Source organism: Chlorocebus sabaeus, chromosome 1 (assembly GCF_047675955.1).
Source record: "Chlorocebus sabaeus isolate Y175 chromosome 1, mChlSab1.0.hap1, whole genome shotgun sequence".
Taxonomy (NCBI): Eukaryota; Metazoa; Chordata; class Mammalia; order Primates; family Cercopithecidae; genus Chlorocebus; species Chlorocebus sabaeus.
The window spans coordinates 10,480,386-10,492,215 of NC_132904.1; the positions used below are offsets into that span (position 1 = coordinate 10,480,386).

General features: G+C 44.0%; 1 protein-coding gene across 2 annotated transcripts in view; it reads right to left on the reverse strand.

The window, feature by feature from the left end:
* Positions 1–74: 74 nt before the first annotated feature.
* Positions 75–11,830, reverse strand: part of RTN3 (reticulon 3) — a 73,286-nt gene continuing 61,530 nt past the window's right edge. For both annotated transcript variants that reach the window (XM_007994797.3, XM_073015295.1), the window contains exons 3-7: positions 7,147–7,285; positions 6,653–6,722; positions 6,084–6,130; positions 3,684–3,742; positions 75–1,370 (exon numbers count right to left, since the gene is read on the reverse strand). In XM_007994797.3, the coding sequence (XP_007992988.1) occupies positions 1,325–1,370; positions 3,684–3,742; positions 6,084–6,130; positions 6,653–6,722; positions 7,147–7,285 (361 nt within the window). In that variant the 3' untranslated portion in view covers positions 75–1,324. The remainder of the gene's footprint in view (positions 1,371–3,683; positions 3,743–6,083; positions 6,131–6,652; positions 6,723–7,146; positions 7,286–11,830) is intronic.

Sequence of the window (11,830 nt, forward strand, 5' to 3'; positions counted from 1 at the left end):
CCCATCCAAATTCCTAACTAATTTTCCCAAAACGTGGAAAGACAATTTCCTTCCACTACTTTTTGCAGCTGCCGTACTTTGGGACTATCAAATATCATAGTCCTTTAAACTCACCAGTGCATATTCCCTCTGAACGATCATGACTATGAGAACCTGAAGGAACTCACAGATGATTTTTCTTTCAAGTTCGCTGAATTTTCATGTTGAAGGTGAAGAAAAAAACTTACCCTCAAATGGGAATCGGAGATTTGAATCTCGGGAAAAGACCAAGAGAAGAATTGGGAAAAGATCAAGAAAAAAAGGCTTTCTGTATTTCACCTCTTGAGAATGTTCCCCCCACATACTGAGATAGGATCACAATAACTCAATAACTGAGGAGCCCACATGCAGGTTATTTTTTTCTCTAACAAGTTTACAGCAGTGTACAGCAGTTACAGACATTTATTTTATCATAAGAAAAGTACAACCATATTTATTAAACTTAAGGTGAGGTGGGCAGGGGAGAGGGAGGAAAGCACATTCAGGAATGAGTTCTCAAACTAATGCTCAGAACTGGTGTCCAGTGACATAGAAACCACTTTCCCAAATGGCAGAGTCTTTCCTTCCCTGGGGATAGTGGCAGAGGGAGTGGCGGCCACTGCAGCATTCCCGTTGACTCCCTCTCAGTCCCACTTTCCATTTCTATTCTTTTTTATCAGATGGCATTCTCGGAATCAGGAATTATCACTATCACCTATAAGTTATTCATCAAGTTGAAAGTTAAATCATTAAAGAAAAGGAATACCAGGAGTAGCTGCTCACATTGTGGGGCAGGAAGATAGGATTTGAGGGCTGCAAAACAAAACAAAACAAAACAAAACAAAAAACCAAGGAAGATATCACACTCCTGTCCCCAAATAATTTTTTCATAAGTTAATGATACTTCTTAAGTGTAAAACTATAATGGATAGCTGAGTAAGACTAGTGCTGAAAACTGGATAGAAGGATCCAAAGGTGTTCTTTCATTTTCTCTTTTACCTCCAATCTTTCCCCTTTGAAGCTACAGGTAAAGGCTCCACCACCATTAAGGTATTGACTTATCCTATGAATTTGATTCTTTCTTTATTCTTCTGAGTTCTAAGATAGTTCTTTTTCAGTCCATCAATTTTTGTGCTTGATATTGAGGGTTAAAGGGAAAGGATGGGAGAAAACACCAAATTAAAAAAAAAAAGCTTGGAATGCAGGCTCAAGCTGACACTGAGTATGTTCCTTCATAGTACAAGTAACGACATTATAACTATTAAATGGTGTTTTAGTAACTGTTGCATTTCTGGTTTCCATGTAGTTACTCTGCCTTTTTTTTGGCAATTCCGGGGAGTTTTGCTTGGATCCTATTGAGAAAAGGAGGGGAAAAAGAAAGAAAGTGAAAACATAAGCATTTGATCTAGGTTTTTATTTTAACTGTGATGCTAGAGGACAGTCCTGGACTTGCATAAGCAATCTGAAACGCATTCTCCCGGCTGGGCGCAGTGGCTCACGCCTGTAATCCTAGCACTTTGGGAGGCTGAGGCTGGCAGATCACAAGGTCAGAAGTTGCAGACTAGCCTGGCCAATATGGTGAAACCCCGTCTCTACTAAAAAATGCAAAAATTAGCTGGGCGCTGGGCGCATTGGTGTGTACCTGTAATCCTAGCTACTCCGGAGGCTGAGGCAGGTGAATCCAGGAGAATCACTTGAACCCAGGAGGCGGAGGTTGCAGTGAGCAGAGATCGTGCCACTGCACTCCAGCCTGGGTGACAGTGAGACTCCGTCTCAAAAAAAAAAAAAAAAAAAAAAAAAAAGGCCGGGGTGGTGGCTGGCTCACACCTGTAATCCCGGCACTTTGGGAGGCTGAGGCAGGCAGATCACGAGGTCAGGAGATCGAGAACATCCTGGCTAACACAGTGAAACCCTGTCTCTACTAAAAATACAAAAAGTTAGCCGGGCGTGGTGGCAGGCACCTGTAGTCCCAGCTACTTGGGAGGCTGAGGCAGGAGAATGGCATGAACCCAGAAGGTGGAGCTTGCAGTGAGCCGAGATCGTGCCACTGTACTCCAGCCTGGGCAACAGAGTGAGACTCCATCTCAAAAAAAAAAAAAGAAAAGTGTTAACAAATTCAAAGGGCTGGGTTCACAGTATTTGCTGTTAATAATTCAAAATAAAAGCAGGGCTCATGCCTGTAATCTCAGCACTTTGTCAGGCCAAGGTGGGAGGATCACTTGAGGCCAGAAGTTTAAGCCTGGCCTGGCCCAGCAGAGTGGGACCCTCATCTCTATAAAAAATAAAAAATTAGCCAGGGCACAGCACATGCCTGTAATGTCAGCTACTCAGGAGGTTGGGGTGGGAGGATCACTTGGGCAAGGGAGCTCAAGGCTGCAGTGAGCTTTCAGCTTGTGCCACTGCACTCCAACCTGGGTGACAGAGTGAGACCCTGTCTCTAAAAAGCAAAAGCAAAAAAAAAAAAAAAAGAAAAACATAGTCCTTTAGGTATGGGGAAAAACAAAGTACAAAGAAGAAAACTATTTGATACAGGGAGTCATAAAGATGTTTTCTATCTTTTATTTCCTGATTTAATTATTAATTGGTTTTAAAAAAATGGGAACAGAGATTTGGCAATCTTAGAAAAGACAACTTTGATCCTTAAGTTACTTATTTACTAGAACTGTTGTTTCTGAGAGGGATGTGTTTGGCTTAAATGAATACATGTGAAAATAAATGAAGGTGGAGAAGCAACCAATAACTGTTTTTTTTTGAGACGGAGTCTCACTGTCGCCCAGGCTGGAGTGCAATGGCATGGTCTCAGCTCACTGCAACCTCGCCTCCCAGTTTCAAGCGATTCTCTCGCCTCCCCCAAGTTTCAAGCCTGCCGAGTAGCTGGGACTACAGTTGCGCGCCACCACATCCAGCTAATTTTTGTATTTTTAGTAGAGACGGGGTTTCACTACGTTGGCCAGGCTGGCCTCGAACTCCTGATCTCATGATCTGCCCGCCTCAGCCTCCCAGTGTTGAGATTACAGGCGTGAGCCACCGCGCCCAGCCTGCAACTAAGAACGTTTAAAAGCCAGTTCAAAAAAGTAGAGTAGCCTATGGTCCTTGCTACTCTAGGAGAAGCTGAGGTGGGAGGATCACCTGAGCCCAGGAGGTCGAGGCTGCACCTCACCTCAGCCTGGGTGACAGAGTGAGCCCTGTCTCCAAAAAATTCCACTGATCTTTTTTTTCCATTGATCCTCTTGTCTCAGCCTCTCCAGTAGCTGGGACTAAAGGTATGTGCTACCATGCACAGCTAATTTTTTATTCTTAGTAGACACAAGGCTCTATTACATTGCCCAGGCTGGTCTTCAACTCCTGGGCTCAAACAATCCTCCTGTCTCGGCCTCCCAAAGCACTGGCATTACAGGTGTGAGTCAAAATGCCTGGTCTGTTGATAATTTTTAATCTAAGATACAAAGGTCCAGAAGGCAGGGCCAAAACATATATAAAGGATTTTTTTTTTTCCTTTTTACAGAAGCAGTTATAATAATTTCTAGTAAAATGAAACTATTAACCAAGGTTTTTATCAAAATGAAAATTACTTTCCTTGGCATCAGCAGTTTGTACAAGGGACTAAAGATAATTGGGGGGAAGGAAGCATACCTCATGATGATGTGGTCTTTAAATGTACTTACTTTTCAACGATTGACTTGGTCTGATCTCGGGCGATGCCAACATAGTGATCAATCTGGGTCTTTAAGGAAGGAAAATAGATTCAGCTGTGGTAACATACAGATCACCAATTTTCCTGAAGGCACTGCTCTTTTGTCTAGTTTAACCATTTTTTAAACACTACTGACTAGTCTAGATGAAAATACCCCGCTTTTAAAAGTTTTTTTTTCTGAGACGGAGTCTTGCTCTCACCCAGGCTGGAGTGCAGTGGCACTATCTTGCTCACGGCAAGCTCCACCTCCCAGGTTCATGCCATTCTCCTGCCTCACCTCCCAAGTAGCTGGGACTACAGGTGCCCGCCACCACTTTTTTGTATTTTAGTAGAGATGGGGTTTCACCATGTTAGCCAGGATGGTCTCGATCTCTGACCTCGTGATCCACACCTGCCTTGGCCTCCCAAAGTGCTGTGATAACAGGCGTCTGGGATTACAGGCGTGAGCCACTGTGCCTGGCCTTCTTTTATTTATTTATTTTTTTAGACGGAGTTTTGCTCTTGTTGCCCAGGCTGGAGTGCAAGGGTGCAATCTCGGCTCACCAAAACCGAAACCTCTACCTCCTGGGTTTAAGCAATTCTCCTGCCTCAGCCTCCCAAGTAGCTGGGACTACAGGCATGTACCACCACGCCTGGCTAATTTTTTATTTTTAGTAGAGACAGGGTTTCTTCATGTTGGTCAGGCTGGTCTTGAACTCCCGACCTCAGGTGATCCACCTGCCTCAGCCTCCCAAAGTGCTGGGATTACATACACGAGCCACCACACCCAGCCTTAAAAGTATTTTTAAAACCTCTGGTTTTAGAATCCAAATTACACCATAAACACCCCACACTTTGTTAAAGTTAAAAAAAAAAATCGCTCATCTTTTGCAGAGGTTAAGTCTTACTTTGTAAGTATTTTCTTTAGAGACACTGGAGTATATAACACTTTCCAATTACTAGAAACTGTGTCTAATCTATTTTCTGTGATCATAAATACATTATGGCTCTTGTGTAACACCAATTCACTTAATACCAAAAAGCCAAAAAGACTCTTGATGGATGACTTAATCCATAAAGAATAATCTCAGAGCATCTAGTATACTTGGTACACATCATCCAACAATGCAAACACCTCTTCACACTGATGGATTACCTTAATAACCTAGAGTTTAAAGTTTCCTTTTAGACACCCGGCTTTTATTCATTTAAGCGTTTTTTTTTTTTTTTTGAGATGGAGTCTTGCTCTGTCACTCAGGTTGGAGTGCAGTGGCGCAATCTCGGCTCACTGCAACCTCCGCCTCCCAGGTTCAAGCAATTCTCCTGCCTCAGCCTCACGAGTAACTGGGACTACAGGCGTGTGCCACCACACTAGGCTAATTTTTATTTCATTTTTTTTGAGATGGAGTCTCGCTCTGTTGTCCAGGCTGGAGTGCAGTGGCGCAATCTTGGCTCACTGCAAACTCCGCCTCCTGGGTTCACGCCATTCCCCTGCCTCAGCCCTCCAGGCAGCCGGGACCACAGGCACCGGGCACCATGCCTGGCTAATTTTTTGTATTTTTAGTAGAGATGGGGTTTCACTTTGTTAGCCAGGATGGTCTTGATCTCCTGACCTCGTGACCCGCCCGCCTCGGCCTCTCAAAGTGCTGGTATTACCGGTGTGAGCCACCGCGCCCGGCCCCACACTGGACTAATTTTTATATTTTTAGTAGAGATGGGGTTTTACCATGTTGGCCAGGCTGGTCTCGAACTCCTGACCTCAAGTAATCTGCCCGCCTTGGCCCCCCAAAGTGTTAGGATTACAGGCGTAAGCCACCGCTCCTGGCCTTTTTGAGACAGGGTTTCACTCCCAACACCCAGGCTGGAGCGCAATGGCACGATCTCGGATCACTGCAACCTCTGCCTCCCAGGCTCAAGTAGATTCTCCTACCTTAGACTACAGGTGCAGGCCACTGCATCCGGCTAATATTTTTTGTAGAGACAAGGTTTTGCCAGGTTGCCCAGGCTGGTCTTGAACTCCTGGGCTCAAGGGATTGTCCTGCTTCGGCATCCCAAAGTGCTGGGATTACAGGCAAGAGCCACCACCCCTGGCCTAAGCATTTTTTCAACTTATTACTTTTGCATGGAAAATACATCCACATGATTAAAAACTCAAAAGGCACACAGGTATAAAAAGGAAGTTTCTCTTTACTAGTCATCTCTCTCCTAAATATCCAGTTTCTCTCCTTGGAGGAAACTACTGTCACCAGTTTCTTATAGGCACTTGACTGACAAAATTAGACTGTAGAAATAGTTATAAAAAGACTACTCTGAACATTCAGTGTCTCAAAAATGAATTAAAACTAGTCATACATCAACTGACACATTTGATTTGGAACAGACAGATGCTTACCTTGTACTTCTCATAGACAATTGGGACACTGAAAATGAGCAGTTCAGCTGTAAGACAGAATCATGGGACATGGCAAGTATATATGAGAGACAGTCACATCTTAAGACTCAGAGTAACATATACATTTTTCCTCAAAAAATACAGGAAAACACAGGTATTCCTCAAAATGAGAAATCCTGGTTAGAGCTCCCAATTAAGACAGCTAATTTAAGGCAGTGTTAAAACAAAACAAAAAAAACCTCTCCAGGTGTATAGGCTATCTTCTTTGTACCACAAATAACAATTTCCAAATTACCAAAATGGTTTCTGTAAATAAGATCCCCATATTTAAACCAAATCTAGACAACTGTCCTTTGCTTTGAGCTGTTTTGACATTTCTTAATTTATAACTGAGACCATTTCATAAACCTGTGACCACAAAAGGCTGGTTCCTCCAGTGCCTACTCCCAGGTCTCTATGGGTCAAGACTGGGAAATGAAGAATGAGTAGAGCCACGCTGGGCATTCTCTTCACTCTTATTCTTACAAACTACTCCAAAGAGCGTGGGCACATTCTCCTTGCCACCTTACCAAGAATTAGAAGGGTGATTCCGTTAAAAACAGCACCAACATAGGTCATCAGCCACATGAAGACAGCCAGCTGGGAAGGCCAATGTCAAAAGTTAAGCAGGAATAACCATAAGGCAAAATTCACATTAACTGATGTCATTCTCCTCCAGCTAATTAAGTCTGCATTAATTTAGTGATGTATGACATGGATAATTTCCAAATGAAGGTTCCCTACTTGTGTTATACATTTGAAGGTATGTGAGTGAAGTCTGTAGTTCTCTGAGGTCCAAAGACTGAAACTGCACTGCTGCCAATTACATCACCTCTCTTCTGATGTTTGTTCCCCAGCAGAAGACTATACCTTTCTCTAGTGACTCCTATCCCATTATAGAATAACTGAGCTAAGCATACGTTCATTTTTGTCTGATAAAATCCTATGTACTGTTTTTCCTCCGAATTATAACCCAGTCCTTGCTTTTTCTGTTTCACCACCAAGAGCTGCAGAAACAACTAACCTTCAAGGAGTCAACCAGATCTTCTACCAGAAAGAGACGAATAATGAGTTTCAGGGCCCTGTTGATGTGCACCATGGCAGCATTCATGTAATTATGGAAAGCTTCCGAGGACAGAGTAATGTCTACATCCAGGTAGGCTCTTCCAGAAGAAGAAACAACAGTCATACATTTGACATGGAAGAAGATTTTGTTAGCATAGTAGTTACTGAGAATGTGAAATTGGTCCCCAGGGTGCATTTTAGAATCTGTAGGAGCATTTTTTTGTTGTCATCAGGTGAGGTGGAGACACACTGTCATTTAGTGGGCAGAGGCAAATATGCCAGATGTCTGCAAAGTATGAAACGGTCATGCACAGTGAAGAGCTATGTTCTGTGTAACTTTTACTACCTCACTGGATATTCATGAAGGTGAATCCATTTATAAATAAGAGCCCAGACCACATAAAAAAAGGTACTTTTTTTTTTTTTTTTAAGCAGATTTAACATATCCTGAAGTTTCTAAAACTGTATTTTGTTTATGCTAAAATTTTACTTTTTTATTTGTATTTTTTGAGACGGAGTCTCGCTCTGTCACCCAGGCTGGAGTGCAGTGGCTGGATCTCAGCTCACTGCAAGCTCTGCCTCCCGGGTTTACGCCATTCTCCTGCCTCAGCCTCCTGAGTAGCCCGCCACCAAGGCCGGCTAGTTTTTTTGTATCTTTTTTAGTAGAGATGGGGTTTCACCGTGTTAGCCAGGATAGTCTTGATCTTCTGACCTCGTGATCCACCCGTCTCGGCCTCCCAAAGTGCTGGGATTACAGGCTTGAGCCACCGCGCCCGGCACTTTTTTTTTTTGGTAAACATTTTGGAAAACCACATGTGTATTTGCAATTAAGAACCCAGAACACATAAAAACAAGGTACTGGTTTTTTTAAGCAGTCTTTTTCTGAGATGGTGTTTCGCTCAGTTGTCCAGGCTGGAGTGCAATGGCACAATCTTGGCTCACTGCAAACTCCGCCTCCCGGGTTCAAGATATTCTCCCACCTCAGCCTCCCGAGTAGCTGGGATTACAGGCACCTGCCATCTCGCCTGGCTAATTTTCGTATTTTTAGTAAAGCTGAGGTTTCACCATGTTGGCCGGCTGGTCTTGAACCCCTGACCTCAGGTGATCCACCCACCTCAGCCTCCCAAAGTGCTGGCATTACAGATGTGAGCCACCATGCCCAGTCTAGCAGTTTTAAATATCCCAAAGATTCCAAAACTTATTTTGTTTATGTTAAAACTTTACTGTTTTATTTTTTAAAAAACATTTTGGGAAATCACATTTGTATTGGCAATTATACAGGCAGGTGCAAGTATCTGATTTTTTCTTTCTTTTTTCTTTTTTTTTTTTTTTTGAGACAGAGTCTTGCTCTGTTGCCAGGGTGGAGTGCAGTGGCACGATCTTGGCTCACTGCAACCTCCACCTCCTGGGTCGAAGCGATTCTCCTGCCTCAGCCTCCCAAGTAGCTGGGACTACAGGCATGTGCCACCATGCCCAGCTAATTTTTGTACTTTTAGTAGACAGGGTTTCATCATGTTGGCCAGGTGGTCTCGATCTTTTGACCTCGTGATCCACCCACCTCGGCCTCCCAAAGTGCAGGGATTACAGATGTTAGCCACTGTACCCAGCCGGAATCTATTTTTAAAAATTAAAAGAAATTACATGCCATTGCACTCCAGCCTGGGCAACAGAGCAAGAATCTATGTTAAAATAAATAAATAAATAAATCAAAAACAGTTTTTGGGCTGGGCATGGTGGTTCACACCTGTAATCCCAAAACTTTGGGAGGCTGAGTAGACAGGTCACCTAAGGTCAGGAGTTCAAGACCAGCCTGGCCAACATGGTGAAACCCTGTCTCTACAAAAATACAAAAATTAGCCGGGCATGATGGGAGGTGCCTGTAACCTCAGCTACTTGGGAGCCTGAGGCAGGAGAATTGCTTGAACCTGGGAGGCGGAGGTTGCAATGAGCAGAGATCATGCCACTGCACTCCAGCCTGGGTGACAGAACAAGGCTCCATCTCAAAAAAAGAAAAATATGTTTTTAGAGATGGGGTCGTTTGATGTTGCCAAGGCTGGTCTCTAGCTCCTGGCCTCAAACAATCCTCCTGCCTTGTCCTCCCAAAGTGGTATGATTACAGGCATGAACTACCATCCTTGGCAAACAAAACACTATAAATCTACAACAGTATCAAGCAAAATAAGGGGGTGAAAAAAGGAAAAAAAACTAAGACACCAGAGCTTGTTGCAAAACAGTAACACTTATCTACTCATTCAACAATATTGACTTGTTAAAACTAATTTGCAGCTCACGCCTGTACTCCCCAGTACTTTGGGAGGCTGAGGCAGGAGGATCGTTGAGCCCAGAGTTTGAGACCAGCCTGGGTGACATAGTGAAACTCCATTTTAATAAAAAATTGGAAAAAAAAATAGCTTGGTGTGGTGGTACATGCCTGTAGTCCCAACTACCTGGGGTGGGGTGGTGGGCTGAGGCAGGAGGATCATCTGAGTCTGGAAGTTCAAGGCTGCAGTAAGCCATGATCACGCCACTGCACTACAGCCTGGGTGACAGAGCAAGACCTTTACTTAAAAAAGAAAAAACGGCCGGGCACGGTGGCTCAAGCCTGTAATCCCAGTACTTTGGGAGGCTGAGATGGGCGAATCGCAAGGTCGGGAGATTGAGACCATCCTGGCTAACATGGTGAAACCTCGTCTCTATTAAAAAATACAAAAAACTAGCTGGGCGAGGTGGCTGGCGCCTGTAGTCCCAGCTACTCAGGAGGCTGAAGCAGGAGAATGGCGTGAACCCGGGAGGCGGAGCTTGCAGTGAGCTGCGATCCGGCCATTGCACTCCAGCCTGGGCGACAGAGTGAGACTCCGTCTCAAAAAAAAAAAAAAAGAAAAAGAAAAAGAAAAAGAAAAAACAGGGCCGGGTGCTGTGGCTCACGCCTGTAATCCCAGCACTTTGGGAGGCCGAGGTGGGCGAATCACTTGAGGTCAGGGGGTTTGAGAACAGCCTGACCAACATGGTGAAACCCCATCTCTACTAAAAATGTAAAAATTAGCCAAGTGTGGTGGCAGGTACCTGTAATCCCAGCTACTAGGGAGGTTGAGGCAGAAGGCTGAGGCTGAACCATGAGTCGGAGGTAGTAGTGAGCCGAGATCGTGCCATTGCACTCCAGGCTGGGCAACAAGAATGAAACTCCATCTTGGGGGGAAAAAAAAGAAAAAAGAAAAAACATGCCAATTACAGGCTCATGCCTGTAATCCCAGCACTTTGGGAGGCTGAAATGTAAGGATTGCTTAAGCCCAGGAGCTGGTGACCAGCCCAGGCAACACAGCAAGATACTGTCTCAAAATAAATAAATAAATAAAACACAATAAAATAAAGTAAAATAAAAAGAAAAAAACAAAAAACATAATTTGCAATTATTATTATACTTTGAGACAGAGTCTCACTGTCACCTAGGCTAGAGTGCAGTGGTGGGATCTCCGTTCACTGCAACCTCTGCCTCTGGGTTCAAGCGATTCTCCTGTCTCAGCCTCCCGAGTAGATGGGATTATAAGCGCCTGCAACCATGTCTGGCTCATTTTTGTAGTTTCAGTAGAGACGAGGTTTCACCATGTTGGCCAGGCTGGTCTTGAACTTCTGACCTCAAGTTATCTGCCTGCCTCAGCCTCCCAAAGTGCTGGGATTACAGGCGTAAGTCACCGTGGCTGAACTGCAATAAATGTTTTAATGCCACATATAGTTGTAAGCTATTCCTTCTATTTTCACCAAGAGAAAATACAGTGAGCATAGGTGCAGCCAGAAACCTATTCTGTTGTAGTCCTGAGAGGTCACAGCAGGGTCTCCTTCTCTATGAAAAAAGAGCTTTCAAAAAACTGTCATTTGCTCATGTTAAAGTCAACATTGTTTATGGGGTAAGATTTTCAAGAGGAAAGTGTGAAGAAAACATTTGTTAAAGTTACAGCACAATCAGAAAAGCTAGAAATTGTATACTAGAAATGTAGTCAGAAGATCTACTGACTTCATTAAGACTGCAGTGTTAAGAAAACTAGTAAGAGATAAGGAGGAAATCAGTAATAAACCAAGAATAAAAACACTGAGTTCTGTTATTACCAACAGCACACACTCAATAAGATTTGAAAGTCATTTCAAGTCTTACCCATGTGGGGGTTTAAACATGCACTCAGAACCCCATCTAACTGAGCACTGCTCTAGGTGCTCTGCTTTCCCTGCCCTGCTCAAGAATTTAGAGTTGCCAGGTGCAGTGGCTCACGCCTGTAATCCCAGCACTTTGGGAGGCCGAGGCGGGCAGATCACGAGGTCAGGAGTTCAAGACCAGCCTGACCAACATGGTGAAACCCTGTCTCTACTAAAACTACAAAAATTAGCCAGGCTTGGTGACGTGTGCCTGTAATCCCAGCTCAGGAGGCCGAGGCAGGAGAATTGCTTGAACCAGGACGGCAGAGGTTGCCGTGATCCGAGATCGCACCACTGCACTCCAGCCTGTTTTTGAGAGACTGTCTCAAAAACAAAACAAAACAAAACAAAAACACACAAAAAAACAGCACTTTGGGAGGCCGAGGCAGGCGGAAGTTCGAGGTCAGAAGTTCAAGACCAGCCTGACCAACATGGAGAAACCCCATCTCTACTAAAAA